Source organism: Ceratotherium simum, chromosome 7, assembly GCF_057802395.1.
Source record: "Ceratotherium simum simum isolate JZ-2026a chromosome 7, ASM5780239v1, whole genome shotgun sequence".
NCBI lineage: Eukaryota > Metazoa > Chordata > Mammalia > Perissodactyla > Rhinocerotidae > Ceratotherium > Ceratotherium simum.
In genome coordinates, this window is record NC_141906.1 from 12494603 (window position 1) to 12512369 (window position 17767).

The 17767-nt window shown below is 45.2% G+C and overlaps 1 protein-coding gene across 4 annotated transcripts in view; it reads left to right on the top strand.

Moving 5' to 3' along the window:
- The first annotated feature begins 335 nt into the window (after positions 1-335).
- The window catches only part of SERGEF (secretion regulating guanine nucleotide exchange factor), a 207262-nt gene continuing 189830 nt past the window's right edge, over positions 336-17767 (top strand). Inside the window, exons 1-6 of one of the 4 annotated variants that reach the window (XM_087433135.1) lie at positions 336-662; positions 4338-4473; positions 5646-5801; positions 7481-7575; positions 11735-11795; positions 16455-16568. In XM_087433135.1, the coding sequence (XP_087289261.1) occupies positions 603-662; positions 4338-4473; positions 5646-5801; positions 7481-7575; positions 11735-11795; positions 16455-16568 (622 nt within the window). In that variant the 5' untranslated portion in view covers positions 336-602. The remainder of the gene's footprint in view (positions 663-4337; positions 4474-5645; positions 5802-7480; positions 7576-11734; positions 11796-16454; positions 16569-17767) is intronic. The other 3 variants (XM_087433133.1, XM_087433136.1, XM_087433134.1) reach the window with 3 other exon arrangements.

Consider the following 17767-nt stretch of genomic DNA (forward strand, 5'->3'; position numbering starts at 1 on the left):
AAAAATAAAGAGTACGAGGGGTGGGAGAGAGAGGCAGACCCGCCCTTTGAGACAGGAGGCCCCAGACGGAGACTCTCAGAGGGCGCCCGAGCTGCGCGACCGGAGGCGGCTCCAGAGGCGGCTCCAGAGGCGGCTCCAGAGGCGGCTCCAGAGGCGGCCGGGGAGGCGGCTGCGGCGTTCCCGCCCGCCATAGACCCCTCCCCCGGCGGGCCCCTCCCCCGGCGGGCCCCTCCCCCGTACCGCCCCTCCCAACCACAGACTCCTTCCCGCGCCGACTCCACCGCCCAGTCTCCAATTCCTCCCTCGGCGGGCCCCTCCCCCGAGGGCCCCCTCCCCCGGCGGCCCCTCCCCTGGCGGACTCCCTCCCCCCGGGGCCCCCTCGCCCACCACAGACCCCCCCTCTCCCGACGGGCCCTTCCCTCCCCCCCACAGATCCCTCCCCCGCGGCGGGCCCCTCCCAACCACAGACTCCTTCCCGCGGCGGCCCCACCACCCGGTGTCCACTCCCTCCCCCGGCGGGCCCCTCCCCCACCCAGACCCCTCCCCCGGCCGCCCCTTCCCCGCCCCAGCCCCTCCCGGAAGCGCCGGCGGAGCGTCCCCGCATGGCGCGCGAGCAGAGCGCCTCGGAGGCCGGCCCTGCGGCGGCCGCGCTCTTCGCCTGGGTACGTGACTCCGCCCCCGGCCGCGGCCGCTGGGACTGGGGGGCGCGCGGGCGCTGGGAGCTCCCGGCCTCGGCGGGGGCGGGCTGTGGCTCCGCGGCCAAGGCCGGAGTCTGGCTTTTGGTTGGAGGATCCTGGGCTGGACGCTGAGAAGGAGAGGGCGGGGAGGGAAGGGTCTTCGCGGGGTGACTTAGGGGCCTGTTGGCTGGAGGGGTCCCGACCGGAGGGGCTGCGGCGCCGTGGGAAGAACCTGCCTCCGGGCCGAGCGTCCGGTTCCGCGGGAGCCCTCAGGCCCGGATGGCGCCGGGAAGACAGCGTGGAGGCTCCGTAGGGAGAGGACTGCCCCGCGCCGGAGCCCTGTGGGGCCACCTGTGCTCCCCACACTCCCGTTGCTCGGAGGATGCGGGCCCTTGCCCAGCCCCACCCCTGCCTGCGGCGTTTGGCCGTGCACGAGGCGGGGACACTGCATATTTGCTGATATTCCGCTGTGACTGCATCTTGCCTGTACTGGGGGCGTGGGGGTCTTGCTCTGGTGTTGGTTTGACGGGAGCACCGAGAGACAGGGTCATTTTTATGTGTCGTGGGTGGGTCTTTGCCCAGGAGTGTGTGGCAGGCATCCGACCAGATGCTCAAGAACAAGCAGACGGAGTGTCTTGTAGTTCTTCATAGCACGGATCACAACTGTAATGAAATATGTAATTTGTCAAAGTCAGTCTCCTTGGCTGGAACATAAGCGTCATAAGGGTGGGTACTGTGTCTGTTTTGTTCGGGGTGTCTGGCACATTGTAGGGTGCTCAGTAAATACTTGTTGACGAATGAATGAATACCTGTGTGTGCCGAGCTATGTACTGGTCCTCTGGGAAAAACACACGAGTGAAAGACTTCCAGCTCTTGTGTTGGGAGAGGGGGATGACATCTATATTGCAGTTAAAACCAGTATGTATTGGTTAATTTTAAAAAGGTGATATCAGTACCAGACAGAACTTGTTGAATGTCAGGCTGCAGACTGGTGGAAGGGAGAGCGTGGTGTGGCCTGAGGTAGCCTGGCTGTCTGAGCATCCTTGGGGTGGCACTTCAGCTGGGGGTGGAGTTGGGGATTGAATGTGTGCCTGGGGTGGGTGCTGGCTCTGGCTTTTTCCCCAGGGGACTGGGGTCTGTGTGTCAGATATGGCCTTGCCCCTGTGAAACAAAGGTGTGGTTGAACCTAACCCCAGTGCTGAGTTTGGAGGCCTGCTGGTGTGTTCTTCCTGCTGCATAATCTGCCTTTGCTAGGGCTGCCATAACAAAATACCACAGACTGAGAGGCGTAAACAATGGAAATTTATGTTCTCACAGTTCTGGAGGCCAGAAGTCCAAGATCTAGGTGTTAGCAGGTTTAATTTCTTCTGAGGCATCTTTCTTTGGCTCACAGATAGCTGCCTTCTCTCTGTGTCCTCATGTGGCTTCTTCTCTGTGCGAGAGCATCTGGTGTCGCTTCTTAAAATGGTACCAGTCATACGGGATTAGGGACCCACCTGTATGGTCTCAGTTACCCATAATTACCTTTTTAAAGGCCCCATGTCCAAATATAGTCACATTCTGAGGTCCTGGAGGTTAGAGCTTCAACAAATTAATTTTAGGGGAACACGATTCAGTCCATAACAAGGGGATTTACCTCCTTGAAGGTGTGTGTGGGGGGGTGTCTGGAATGTTTGTAAGGAAGAGAGGCAAATAGAACTGTAATATGTTGTATTAAATTTTCCTTCATTTTGCTTTATCCTGGATTTAGGGCCTCTTGCTGCATTACAAAAATTGAGTGCCGTAATTTGAATCCCAGAGTGCCTGTGTCTCCCTCCCTTACTTTCTGTTCGGCAGCCTGCAGTCCTGGTAACGGGGCAGCCACAGAGGTCTCAGGGCTGGTGGAGAAATCCTGTGCACATACACTCCACTTCACACTGCAAGACTTGCATTGATCTTTCCTAGGTAGGGACTCGCAGGACCTTACAGTCATTCACTATAAAATATATGCACACCTTCTCTGGGCCAACAGAGTTTCAGATGCAGGGGGCATAGCAGTGAGCAAAATGAAGTTCCTCCCCTCATGGAGTGTAGGGGGTGGACAGTAAACAAGTAAACAAATATATAGTGTAATGTCAGGGAGTGCCATGAAGAAAAATAGGGCAGAAAAAGGGGATAAAGTGATGGGGGTATTATTTTAGGTAGGGTTATACAGTTAGCCTCCTGCCAGGTAAGCCTCGGCTGTTTCACTATATATCCTGTTTTTTCTTTTTTCTTAGAGTAGGGTACAATGAAAGGAACAGGGCATCCAGCTTGTTGCCTGCCTAGCTGTGTGACTGTGGAAAGTTACTTCATCTCTCTGAGCCTTGGTTTCTTCACCTGTAAAGTGAGAGTGATAATGCCCATCTCCCTGGTTGTTGTGAGGATTAAAGGTGAATGCCCAGCCCATGGAGAAGCACTCAGTAATTGGTAGCTAATATGGCTTCTGAGGGCCTCTGGGGCCTGTGCCCCTGCCCTGGTTTGCTCTTCTCTGGGAGTCCTTGCAGCCCAGAAAGGCTGTAGAATAGACCACAAGGGCTAGGAGTTTGCATGTATATATTTTTTGTAGTTGTTTTAAATCACTTTTTCTCATTCAGGTGTCTTCAAAAATGAACACATTTTAAAGGTTTTACTACTCACCTCTAGGAAGAACCAGCCAGGAGTAGATACTTAGAGAAATTATAAGGATTCCTGAAATCTTAATAAGATTCTCCCTGCAGGTCTACAACTCTTTATCTCCAATTTTGAAAACAAAAAGCTCTGAAAACCCCACACTGACCTGACATAAGGGTCTTTATAGTCTTTGCCCACTTACTGTGAGTATTTGTAGCTTTTACTGCAGAATAATACTGTTTTGCTTATGAGTGCTACTCCCGGACCTTGCAGTAGTGTATATGATTTATGTACGGTATTGCTGTTCTTGAGTCTATAGAATTCTGAATCTGAAATACATCTGGCTGCGAGGGTTTTGGATTAGGGATTCTGGACCTTTATTATATAATAACAATGATAGACATATTGCCCACCAAGGGGAAATCTGTTCCCTTATAGGAATCTCATTGTGTGAATCTTAGAGTCACAAAACATTGTACTTGGAAAGGCGCTTAGAGATCCTTGCCAACCTCTTTGTACAAATGGAATAACAATGATGTGCCTTGCTTGATGGCACTAAATCCTTAGCTACCTTTGGTTAGAGAAAGTCATTGCAGTTTTTCCAGTCAGCATGTGGGAAGAAGGGACAAGATCTGGTCCCAGGGCATTTCCCACTCACTTTGTTCATATTTGCCCTCCTTATTTCTTTCCTTAGTCTCCCTAGATAATTAGCTTTTATCAGAAGGCACTCCCATGCTGTCCCTCAAAGGGAATGCATGGGGGCTGGGCATTGGAAGGGAAGGCGAGGAGTATCATTGGATTAGTTGTGGATGCTAAGGGCTCCTCTCACATGGAAATGGTGGTGGTGTGGGGATGGGACCCACCTGCTAAGTGTGGGTTGCTTATGACAACCTCTTGAGAATAAGCCTGTGAAATCCCCTCTGTTATAGGCTCTGAGAGGTGTCAAGGTGAGCAAGATAGGGACAGGTAAGTACACATTGACAGTTGGGGTTCCCATACTTTTTTACCCTTGGCTTGTTTTACCCCTAGGGTGCGAACAGCTATGGGCAACTTGGCCTTGGCCATAAGGAAGATGTGCTTCTGCCCCAGCAGCTGAATGACTTCTGTAAACCGAGGTGTGTCAGGAGGATCACAGGAGGAGGGGGCCACTCTGCTGTAGTCACAGGTAACTTCCTTCTCGAGTAGAGAGCCCTGAATTTTCTTATTTAGATATTTTCCCCTAGGGAGTTATATTGTCATCTTTTAGCCTTTTGTATTTTGTAGAGGAAAACATTTTTGTGGAGGAGCCAAGTTACCATCAGAGAATCCTAGATTGTCAGAGCTGAAAGGACTTCATATAAATGAGATTCAGAGAGGATAACTGACTGCTTAAGGTTACAAGACAAATTAGTGGCAATGTTGCAACGTCTATCACATTTTATACCATGTATTGCTATTTAACTTTCACATATGAGTTAGAAGTCTTTGCAATTAGATTGAATATTTCTTGAGAGCAAGAGCTTTGTATTTTCCTTAATCTTCCCTCACAGTACCTAGGATAGTACTCAACACGTACTACAAGTGCTGTAAAATTGTAAAAGAGAGCATATTGCATCCTAGTGAAGAATAAGAGCTCTGGAATTAAACTGCCTGGGTTCAAATCCTGGTTTTGTTATTGATTTGCTGTGTGGCCTTGGGAAAATTACTTAATTTCTCTGTGCCACAGTTTCCTCTCTGTTTCATGGGGCTAGTGATGGTGGATGAGCAGAATCAGTGAGTTATCAGGGCTGCGTTATGACTTTCTTGGGTCCTTGGCGCTTTTGCCTTTGTGATCCCCTTCCTCCATAAAGAAATATTTAAAATTATATTTTACAACTGCATTGATATAAAGGTTAATGTAATCCAGGCTAGATTTAGTATTATATATTCATTCTTGTTACATTTATTTTTTCTTATTTTAAAAGAATTTAAAATAAAACACTTCTGTGGGCCTCTGAAAGTATTGTGGGCCCTGGGCACTGAGCCTAAAGGATAGTCAGCCCCAGACAGAAAGCTCTTAGAACAGTACTTGGCACATTCTACTGATAAATGGTGGCTTTTATTGTTCCAGTAGATGCTCAATTTGGTGATTGATTGGCCACTGCTGTAGGACTTGGAGTTTCCATTTAGATATTAGATTTGAACCCCTTGGCCTTGTGCCTCTGGTCCAGAGCACGTTAATATGCATGGCTGAATAACGTGAGTGAGGAGAAAGTTATTGGGTCTGTGACTCCAAATAATTAGTGAAATCCTTTTGCTCCATTTGGCAGTTGTAATTTCTCCTGTGCTCATCATCACTGAAGCCTTTATATTTTGCAGATGGAGGAAGCCTTTTTGTTTGTGGCCTGAACAAAGATGGGCAGCTGGGGCTTGGTCACACAGAGGATGTCCTGTATTTTACCCCCTGCAAATCCCTCCTTGGCTGTCCCATCCAACAGGTGGCCTGTGGCTGGGATTTCACTATTATACTCACAGGTGAGGTCACTCCTAGGTAAGTCTTGATCACCGCAAAGGCTCTGGGTGAGAAAAGCGTGATGGTGGGGACGCTGATTGAATGAAAGTCTCGCTGTGTTTAAAAACACATGCAAATGTTCTCTCTGGTTGTCAAGGAAAGTTGCGGGGTGCATTTTGCAAGGAAAGCTTTAACAGTAAAACTTTGGGTTGGAAAACTTTTACCAGAGACTGGGGAATGATCTAAATCACCTTTGGTGGCCACTTTCTGTCCCAGAAGTTCATGATAGCTGTGTGCCTGGGCTAGCCGGCTGGTAGTGCCAGCTAAGGGTTACTCACGGGGGAACGTGGTGGGGAAGTGTGAGGAAATCGAAGGCTGCCAAAACAGTAATGGCAGCTTTTGCCCGAAGAGGGATTTAAAAAAAAAATATGGCTGCGTACAACTGTTCGGTCTCTGCAAAGCCAGGTAGCAGAATAGGATGTAGACGGATATGGGCAAGGGTTGATAGAATCATGCTCTTGGGAGCAGCTGGCGATAGTTACTGTGTCAGCTGACTTCGCCCTGGAAGCACTTTTGACCTCTCTGTTCAGCTGCACCCTGTCTGAAAGGACCATCTAGAGTTCTGACTGGGCTCCCTCTTTGTCACAGTCGTCTGGCAAGGGCATCTTCTGACCATGTCACCCCCGCCTCAGACCCTTGTGGGTTCTCACAGGCATAGCTCAAACCCCAAGTATTTTAGCTCATGGCCTCCAAGTACTCTTCCCACCAGTCACTGTCGTTGCCTTGTCGTTTGTTCTCCACACTCCTCGTACTTTCTGTCTAGTGATACCAGACAGTCCATGCTGTTCTCTGTCTGGAACAGCCCCTCAACTCTTGTCCCTTCTTTAAAACCCTGCTCAGGTGTCCCCATCTCTCTTCTGCTGAGGGGTTCCATCAGGTGCATTGAATTTGGTAGTGATTATTAGAATGTGAATACTAGCTCTCATTTCTAAAGGGCTTTGTGTGGGCCTGTGTTGAAGTTGTAGGGAGTCTGCAGATAATGTTGTTTCCTGCTCACTTTTGGAACCAGTTGTGAGAATGGTGCAGAGCAGTCACACAGTTGATCACACTGCTGGGTTTTTACTGATAGAGGTTAAGCTGGAGGACGGGGTTAAGTGTCAGGCCAACTGGTTATGGTAACACTCCTCTGATCCAAGCCTGTCCTCCAAACTCTAGGCCTCCCTAAAGGGGAAGCCCTTACTATGTGTCAGCCCAGACTGCCTGAAAGGAAAGTGCCAAGCTACACATGTCCTGTTCCTGCTCCCAGACTCAGCACTGGGCTAGGTTGCCCCCTTTCCTGGGAAGCAGTGAGTATGGGGAAGGGCAGGGAGAAAGGCCTGGAAATTCCATCACATGGAGACATGAAAAGTGGAAGATAAGTATCCTCTGCTTCCGGCATTAGGCCCTGGGCTGTGTTCTGCACAGCTCCTCTGTCATTAATTAGGTAGAGTAATGGAGAGTCTGTGTGAAGCACTTAGCCCCCGTGCCCAATGTTTTTACTCCCAGGGGAATAAAAGCAGGGACTGTGGTTTGAATGTGCTGAAGCCCAGGGCCCTGCTTGCTCCTCTTCACTCCCTGTGCTCTTCTCCTCCTTCAGCATTTGCCCGTTGGTCACAGATATCTTACTTCTGACATCTGCGATTTAAGTATTTGTATTTTGCAGAAAGTGGTCAAGTTCTGTCGTGTGGATCTAACTCCTTTGGCCAATTAGGAGTTCCTCATGGGCCTCGAAGATGTGTAGTTCCCCAGGCCATTGAGGTAAGGACAGCACCTAATCTTGACTTGCCCGTGTCCGGTTAAAACGTTTCCAGGGTATTACAGTTATCCCTTACCAGACTAAAGGCTGGCCGGGTCCCTGCAGACCCATGGGGTAGTTAGAATTTAAGTTGAAAAACTCAGGTTCTTCTGGGAAAAATTAGGTTGAGGGGATGGATGTTGTGAGTGAAAAACCTCTGTCAGTTCTCATAATTTTTTGTGAAATAAAACAATAAAGGTAATGTATGTTATAAAGACATTAAGGGCATTTTACAATTCTAAAGTTAGTAATAGTGGGAACTATGTTAGAAACATGTCCAGATAGCAGTGACTTGCCTAAAGAAACTAAGCTAGGTAAATGATGTAGGCCAGTTCTGTCCAGTAGAAATATAATGTGAGCCACATATGTAATTTAAAATTTTCTAGTAGCACCATTTAAAAAAGTAAAAAGAAACAGGTGAAATTATTTTAAAACAATAGCTTTATTAAGATCTAATTCATGTAGCATAAAATTTACCCTTTAAAAACCTATAATTCAGTAGTTTTTAGTATATTCCTAGAGATGTGCAGCCATCACCATTATCTAATTTTAGAACATTTTCATCACCACATACCCAATAGCAATCACTTCCCATTCTCTCCTCCCCCCAGCCCCTGGTAACTGCTACTCTGTCTCTATGGATTTGCCTATTCTGGACATTTTATATAAATAGAATTATACAGTGTGTGGCCTTTTGTGTCTGGCTTCTTTCACTACACATGGTGTTTTTAAGTTTCATCCGTATTGTGGCATGTAGATGAAATTAATTTTAATAATTTTTAAACTAATCCAGTGTATCTAAACTATTATCATTTCATTTTGTATGTCTTCAATATAAATCTTTATTAATGAGGTATTTTATATTCTTTATTTTATACTGTACTTTGATTCTATACTTTAAATTCTGGTGTACATTTTTTACTTGCAGTATGTCTCAATTCAGTCTAGTCAGGTTTCCAGTGTTCTATAGCCACATGTAGTTAGAGGTTACCATATTGGACAGCCCGAGTTCAGAGCTCTTTCACTGATACTTTCACTCATACTTAAAATGTGCATATTTTTGTGAAGACTATATTGTAAGTGAATTTTTAAACAAGTTATGCTAGAATCTAAAATGAATTCTACCACCTAAGCTGCTCCATTCATATCTAATTTCCTTACACTCTGACTAAGGGTGGGAGATCTGTTTTCATTGGAAAGAGCTTGGGTCTGTTCCTGTCATCTTGCTGAATTCCGATTGTTGATCTGTGGGTTATTATTTGGGATCATGATTTCCATGGGGTTTTAGTCCCTTTGGGCTACTCTAATGAAAATACCGAAGACTGGGTGGCCTAAACCACAAATATTTATTTCTCACAGTTCTAGAGGCTGGGAAGTCCAAGATCAAGGCACCGGCAGATTTGGTGAGGGCCAACTTCCTGGTTCATAGAGTGTTGTCTTTTCGCTGTGTCCTTACATGTCAGAAGGGGCAAAGGCACTCTCTGGGGTCTCTTTTTTATATAAGGGCATCAATCCCTTTCATAAGGGCTCTGCCCTCATGGTTTAATCACCTCCCAAAGGTGCCACCTCCAAATACCATCACATTGGGGATTAGGTCTCAACATGTGAATTTCACAAGAACACAAACATTCAGCCTATAGCATATGGTATGCACAGAAGTCTAGACTCTGTAGTCCCTGTTGTAGGAAGTGTTACAGCTTCCAATTGCAAATAGATGGCTTTTTAAGAACCTACATATGAGTTATAATTAATTTAGCTTAAGTCACATGATTAAAGAAGACAGAGAGGAACAATGGTTAAAATATGTTGAACGATAGAATCAGAAGGTAAAAATGTTTTGACAGGCTGTATCCTATAGAGCAGTGGGAGGAATGTGCCAAAGTGAAATATAATACAAATTCATTCATTTATTTAAAAGCAACTATTGTGTATAGGCACTGCGATTAGGAAGATCCAATCACAGCATTTGAGGGCCTTATAGTTTAGTAATACGTGTTAGATATAGAAACACCTAAATGCATCACCATGTTAGAACTATGGTAGATGCATGTATCGCCCCAAAGGGGGAGTATTGAACTCTTAGGGGAAGGGGGGATGAGAACAGGCTTGTACTGAGTCTTGAGAGTTGAGTAGAAGTTTACCTGGCTTGAGATAGGAGGTTGCACAGAGTAGGTACAAAAGAAGCACAGGCCAGACAGAAGGAACCATGTAAGCAAAGGTATAGAAGCATAAAACAGGAGGGTTTGGGATACTGCAGGCAGTTTAGTATGATTGGAATATAAGGCAGTGGTAGAAGTGCCAGTGGGGAGGGGCATCGGGGAGGGAGTGTATGACAAACGGTAAGCCAGTGTGTTAGGGAGGGAGGGGTGGCGTGGTGCGGAGGATGGAGAGAAGAAAGGTGGCTCAGGGATCTCTTGCTAATAATCCAGAGAAGAGATGATCTTGGCCCAAACTAAAGCAGCAGCAGTGGGGATGGAGAGGAAGGGATGGAGGTAGGTGGTGTTGAAAAGATTGAATCCCCATGTAAAGCCCTTCAGTTACTTTTGAAAAAAAAAAAAAGAAAATTAAAGGAAAAATTTTGAAGGACAATATGTTCAGATTGTATTAGCAGTACGGTTTGATCTTCCCAAAAGCTAATATGCTCGTGGGCTGCGTTAACAGAAGTATGGTCTCCAGAGGAGGGAGACCAGAGCCCTGTCCTTTGTGCTGGTCAGACTGCATCTGGGATGTGTTGTGGTGTGGGTTTGGTTCTTAGGCCCTAGGCGTTAAGGTGAATAAGACTCAGACCCTGCCCCTGAGGGCTCTGAAGTTGGGAAAGACACTGTGGACCTGTAAATAAACGAATGTGGTAAAGCTCCATGGGGGCTGTGATTGATGTATATACAGTCCCTTTAAAAGAGGGAGTTTGGGTCACGAGAGTGTATTTAGAGGAGAGAAACCAAGAAGGGGAGGGAATTTAAAAACAGGTGATGGCTGATGGAATTGGGGTGTTTGGCCCAAAGAAGAGATATGTGTTATCTATTGCTCTGTAATAAATGACCCCAAAATTTAGCAGGTTAAAACAACAAATTTATTATCTCATAGTTTCTGAGAGTCAGGAATCTGGGAACAGTGTAGCTGGTCTCATGAGGTTGTAGTCAAGGTGTCAGCCAGGGCTGCACAAGGTCTGCTGGAGGCTCGGCTGGGCTGGCGGAGCTCTCACACCTGGCAGGAGGCTTCAGTTCCTTGCCAGGTGGGCCTCTCTATAAGACTGTTCAGACGTGGCATCTGGCATCCCCCAAGAGTGATGAGAGAGAGAGGCCAAGCAGGAACCCTCAGTGCCTTTTATTACCTCGTCTCTGAACCGCTCATCACTTCCTTATCCTTTTCACTAGAAGCAAGTCACTAAGTCCAGCCGACACTCAAGGGGAGGGGAATAATCTATACATCTTAAAGGGGGGAATCTCAGAATTTGAGAACCTATTTTTAAAACCACCACAAGATGTCTCAGAGAGGACATGACAGCTGTCTTGAAATATTTGGAAAGCACTGTCAGAAGCTATAGGCAGATAGGTTTGGCTCACCTAAGGAGATAAATGGAACTGTGCAAAGATGAACAGGCACCTGGGGAGGTGGTGAGCCCATGTCACTGGAAGTAGGTAGCACAACCACTTGGTGGGGTATTGTGGAGGGGTTTCTATCATTGGATGGGGATTGGACTAGATCAGAGGTCAGCAAACTAGAACCCTTGGTAAATAAAGTTTTATTGGCATACAGCCACACCCATTCATTTCCATGTTTATTGTGTATGGCTGCTTTTATCTTACAATGGCAGAGCAGAGTAGTGTGACAGAAACCGTATGGCCTGCAAAGTCTAAAATATTTACTATCTGGCCCTTTACAGAAAACATTTGCCAGCTTTGGACTGGATGACCTTAAAGGTCCCTCCCAGCCCTGAGAGGCATTGTGATAGGGTATTTTAACAAGATTTTTGGCTTTTAGGGGTACATATAGAGGTATTTATGGATGGAAATGTTTGGGATTGGGAACCCCAAAACCAATCAGGCACATAATGAGGGACATGCTGCCTTGGATTTGGGCATAAGTATTCTGAGACCTCCATCCCTTTCTTTGTTTTGACAGCTCCTGAGAGAGAAGGTTGTTAGTATTGCTGCTGGACTGAGGCACGCTTTAGCTGCTACAGGTGATCATTTTGCTTCTGTTTTCTAAATAGGCACATAATAAGGAGAAATGGAGCTTTATGAAAAAAGTTTAGTTCTTTTTTTTTTAATTTTATTGAGATCACGTTGATTTATAACATTGTGTAAATTTCAGGTATACGTCATATTTCGGTTTCTGTATAAACTACATTGTGTTCACCACCGGTAGTCTAGTTTCCATCCATTACCATACATATGTGCCCCTTTACCCCTTTTGCCCTCCTCCCAACCGCCTCCCCTCTGGTAACCACTAATCTGTTCTCTTTATCTATCTGTTTGTTTATCTTCCACATGTGAGTGAAATCATACGGTATTTGTCTTTCTCTGTCTGACTTATTTCACTTAGCATAATATCCTCAAAGTCCATCCATGTTGTTGCAAATGGCACAATTTTGTGCCTTTTTTTAATGGCTGAGTAGTATTCCATTGTATATATATACCACATCTTCTTTATCCATTCATCCATTGATGGACACTTGGGTTGCTTCCATGTCTTGGCGGCTGTGAATAATACTGCGATGAAGACAGGAGTGCATATATCTTTTTGAAATCGTGTTTTCATGGAGAAGTGGAGCTTTAGAAGAAGTAAACTTGAAGGAGTAATTTGGAGTGTCCCGCTGTGCTGCAGTTCTGCTTAAAAGGAGAATGTAAGGCAGATGTCATGTGGGAAAGCCTTTAGCAGGTGAGAGGAAGGAAAGAAGGTTTCTAGCTCTTTATTATGTTCTAGGCGTGGTGCTCAGTTTTCTTGATTTAGTTAATATCTTATTTAATCCTCACAACTGCGCAGTGATGTGAGTTAAATTTTTACATGTGAAGAAACTGAGGTCCAGAGAGGCTAATGCGCTTGTCCGAGGCTACACAGGGACTAAGGTAGTAAAAGGTAGGGATCAGAGTCTAGGACGGTCTGGATTCCAAGGACAACGTTCTTTGCTGTGGACTGCTCTGCTTTCCTAGGGGATTTTAACGTTTGTTAATTTAAAAGCTTCAAGCGTGCTTGTCTCCTGAACCGTGAGAGGGTGATGGCTGTGGGGCTGACGCTATGTGTGAGGTGGAGGGTGGAAAGTGGGGAGGCGGTGGCATGTGGAAGAGTGGTGACCTTTCTTTCTCTTCCTTGCTCATTTTTCTGCTCCCCATCGTGTGGGCTGAAGGACAGCCCTGACGGCTGTGGCAGCCGATGCTCCAGTGCTTGGTGAGTCCAGCTGTGGAGTGGGGAGAGGAGAGGAGGCGAGGAAGAGGCTGGCGCAGTGCTGTGCTAATGGTTGCCTGGGGCTTAGTGTTAATTATACTTTAAGAAAAAATTTTAACTTTTTATTTTGAGATGATTGTAGATTCACATGCAGTTGTAAGAAATAAAATAGATCTCATGCACTCTTTTCCCAGCTTCTCCTAATGGTAACACCTTGGGAGACTATAGGGCAGCAGCACAACCGGGATGTCTGGATACAGTCAAGGTACAGAGCAGTTCCATCACACAAGGATCCCTCTTGTTGCTCTTTTATAGCCACGCCCTCTTCCTGCCTACCCCTGCCCCCTTCTTAGCTCCTGGCAACCACTGTTCTGTTCTCCAACAATAATGTGGTCATTTCAACAATGTTATATAAGTGGTGTCATACAGTATATAACCTTTTGGGCTTGGCTATTTTGCTCAGCATGATTCCCTGGTGATTCCTACAAGTTGTATCAATAATTTGTTCCTTTTTATTGCTGAGTAGTATTCCATGGTGTAGACACCACCATATTACTTTGCTAGGGCTGCCGTAACAAAATACCACAGATTGGGTGGCTTAAACAACAGGAATTTATTTTCTCACAGTTAAGTGTGAGACTAGATGTCCAAGATCAAGATGTTGTGAGGGTTGGTTTCTGGTGAGGCCTCTCTTCCTGACTTGTAGATGTCTGCCTTCTTGCTGTCTCCTAACATGCATGGAAAGAGAGAGATCTCTGGGGTCTCTTTCTCTTTTTATAAGGACACCAGCCCTATTGGATTAAGGCCTCCCTCTTCTGACCCATTCAACCTTTATTACCTCCTCATAGGCCCCATCTCCAAATACAGTCACATTGGAGGTGAGGGCTTCAACGTATGAATTTTCAGGGGGCACGATTCAGTCCATAACAACCACAGTTTGTTTAACCAGTCACCCACTGAAGGATCTGGTTGTTTCTAGTTTTTGGCCATTAAGAATAAAGCCATAAACATTTGTGGACTAGTTTTTATGTGGACATAAATCTTCATTTCTCTGGAATAAGTGCCCAGGAGTGTGGTTGCTGAGTTGTGTGGTGGCGATTACATTTTTATAAGCAGCAGCTTCTCTTAGAAATTATTGGGGCTGGAGAATTGCCTATCATTGGTTTACTTGCCCCTTTCTTACCAAAATTCTGTAATTGCTAATTATGTGTACATTTCTGTCCAGTTACAAAGCAGCACAGTTTCCATCATGTGTTTGATTAACTTAATTGTAAGTCCTGTCCTCCCCCATTTAATCTGTAAATATTTCTGCATGCATCTCTAAAAAATAAGGACTCTTTCTGAAAATACCATCATCATACCTACAGAAAATTAACATTAATTCTGTAATTTCATCAAATATCCAGTCAGTGTTTACATTTCCCTGATTGTCTCAAAAATATTTTTTTTACAGTTTGTTGGAATCAGGATCTGAATTAGTGTATACATTGCAATTGGTTGATATGTATCTCAAATCTCTCTTTTAAAATATTTATTTGTTCCTTTTAGTTATTGTGATAAAATACACATAAAATTTACCATCTTAACCACGTTTAATTGTGCAGTTGAGTGGTATTAAGTACATTGACATTATTGCACAGCTGTTACTACCATCCATCTTCAGAACATTTTTCATCTTGCAAAACTGAAACTCTACATCCGTTAAACGATCCCTCCTCATCCCCACCTCTCCCCAGCCCCTGGCAACCACCATTCTACTTTCTGTCTCTGTGATTTTGACCGCTCATACAGGTACCTCATGTAAGTGAGATCATACAGTATTTGTCTTTTTGTGGCTTATTTCACTTAGTATAATGTCCTCAAGGTCTATCCATGTTGTAGCATATGTCAGGATTTCCTTCCTTTTTAAGGCTGAGTAATATTTCATTGTATGTATACACCACATTTTGCTTCTCCGTTCATCTGTTGATAGACGCTTGGGTTGCTTCCATGCCTTAGCTATTGTGAATAATGCTGCTGTGAACGTGGGTGTACAAATAGCTCTTTGAGATCTTGCTTTCAATTCTTTAGGGTATATACTCAGAAGTAGAATTGCTGGATCATATAGTAATTCTATTTTTAATTTTTTGAGGAACTGGCATACTATTACATGCCCACCAATAGTGCACAAGGTTCCAAATTCTCCACATCCTCACCAACACTTGTTTTCTGTTTTTTTTTTTTTTTTTTTTTTTAATAGTAGCCTTCCTAATGAGTATGAAGTGGTATCTCATTGTGGTTTTGGTTTGCATTTCCCTAATGATTAGTGATGTTGAGCATCTTTTCATGTGTTTGTTGGCCATTTGTGTATTTTCTTTGGAGAAATGTCTATTCAAGTCCTTTGCTCATTTTTAAAACAGATTGTTTTTGTTGTTGTTGAGTTTTAGGAGTTCTGTATATAGTCTTAATATTAATCCTTTATCAGATATCTCAAGTCTCTTTTAATCTATAAATTCCTTTTCATCTTTTTTTTTTCCCTTGCAATTTATTTGTTGAAAAGATGTTAAGTTTTGTTTTATTTCAACACTGTGTTTTGCTCACATTGTGCTCTGTCATCATCACTTATAATTCACAAAACAAGTTAGTCTGTTTACAGCCTAAATTACCATTGGTTATAGAATACTTCCAGAGGAGCAGAACCTTAATGTTGCCATTGGGTGATGGATCCTGGTTACACACATCTGACCATAGACCAAATATATAAAATTTCATCTACACCTATTTATGAGGTTCAGAACATGGGTACATGAATTAGCTTCAGTGGATATGGAAATAAGAGGCCCTTTCACTGAAATAGTGGCTATTAAGAAGCTATCTTGCAGTCATAAATGTGTATTTATTTGGCAATTAAGAATCTTTGAATCCATCTTGGTGTAGTAGAAAAGGCAGTATATTAGGTGTTAGGAGAGCTGAGTCCTGGTGCTTTCTCTGCTACTAGCTCCCTGTCTGACCTTGGACAAATCACATCCCCTCTTCAGGGCCTCAGTTTTTTCATCTAGTTAATGTGAGGAATGGACTTGATAATCTTCAAGGTTCTTTCCTGCTCAGTCTGGAGTCTGAGTTGTCCTTTCAGGTTAATCATGAACAAGGTGTCATTCTAGTCAACTCTGGAGGAGTGTCCTGGAACTTTTTGGAGGGAGTTTTACCTATGTTGGAATTTTCTTTGATGGTCTTAGTTTGCGCTGAAAGTTGGGCTTGTGGTTGGCTTGGTGGTCATCCTTATGACCAGTCATAGGGCCCCTTGAAGCAATAAGCTTCTCCATAATATGCATGTTAACTGAGAAGCAATAAGCTTCTCCATAATATGCATGTTAACTGAGAATGAATTGGGACTCTCTCATATAGTGAGGTTCAAAGAGCAATCTGGTCTTATCTTGATAAGCATTTTCCCTTTTCTCTCTTCTGCTCCATTGGGAAGCAAGTGGCATCGTGTTCCAGTGGGGAACTGGTTTGGCATCATCTGGACGGCGGTTGTGCCCTGTGAAGACTCTCCCACTGTTTTTGACAGCAAAGGAACCGAGCAGAGTGACAGGTAAGGCCCTTATTTCTTCTGAATTTTGTATTTGTTCTTTGTCAAGAACTAGAGACACAGGCATGCAGAAAATGGGTAAATGGAGTTTTGCTTTTGCTATTCCTTGGTCTCTCTGTCTTAACACTCTGTTGATTGGTCTGTTAGTCTTGTTGGGAGTTTTGTGGGCCCAGTAAAAGCACCTCTCTTTGCTGCCTTGTTTGGAACTCGTTGAGAGACAGATGCAAGTCAGGCAGCTGGGGATCAAAATGGTAGCTCTAGAACTGTTAAAAGTTAGGTTGGAAGACGTGACTTCGGTGTTTGGAAATAATGTGTTGCAATAATGAGCCTCTAAATTCTGAATCCCAGATTGAATTTATCCACCAGACACTGGAGCAGCTGCACAGAGTCGGCCCTGCTAAGCTTCCTGCATGGCTAAGGGCACGTGAGGAGCCACCTTCTCCGCAGGCAGGCACATCCCAAAGGGAGAACCCAGAAGGACTGTGCTCGCATGCCCAGTTCCTTCTCCCAAGGGGAAAGCAGGAGTAGGCGAGGTTGTGGAGAGAGGGGCCAGAAGTGTTCCCTTAGGGAGATCTCTCCATGGGGCACACGAGGAGTAGGTAGTAAGTGTTCTGCCCACGGGTCTGTTGGTCAGTCTTTGATGACCAGTCACTCTCTAGGGCTTTCTCTTTTTCTCTCTTTCACTCTGGGACTCAATCACTCCCTTTCTCTCTCCCTTCCTCTCCCTCTCCCTTTCTCTCTCTCAGCTCTTCTCTCTCCCTCTGCTCTACACTCTTTGGGGGCCTTTCTTTCTCTGGATGTAGCACCTTGTCTCCATCTCCTCCTCTTCTCCGTCTTCCTCACTCACTCTTACTTTATGACCCAGTTACTGAGGACTGGCTGTAAGAAAACCTTCACAGGAAACTTCTACTCTCCTCTAGCTCAGAGCAAAGGAGGGATTTGTGAGGGTGGTAGGGAGGAGGAAGGACAAAGGAAGGGTAAATTGCAGTGGAGTGATGCGCAAGCTTTTGGGATCATTCTGGTTTTCCTAAGTCCTGGAGGTTCTCCTTCAGCAGGGGTGAGCCTTCATGGTGACCCTGAAGCGCTTGGGTTGAGTCAGGGAGGGTACTCAGAGGAGAAGGGGCACGGATGCTGGACAGCAGTCCACTTCACGTGACACTGGAAATGTTCATAATGTGAACTCCTCCTTCCCAAACATTTTT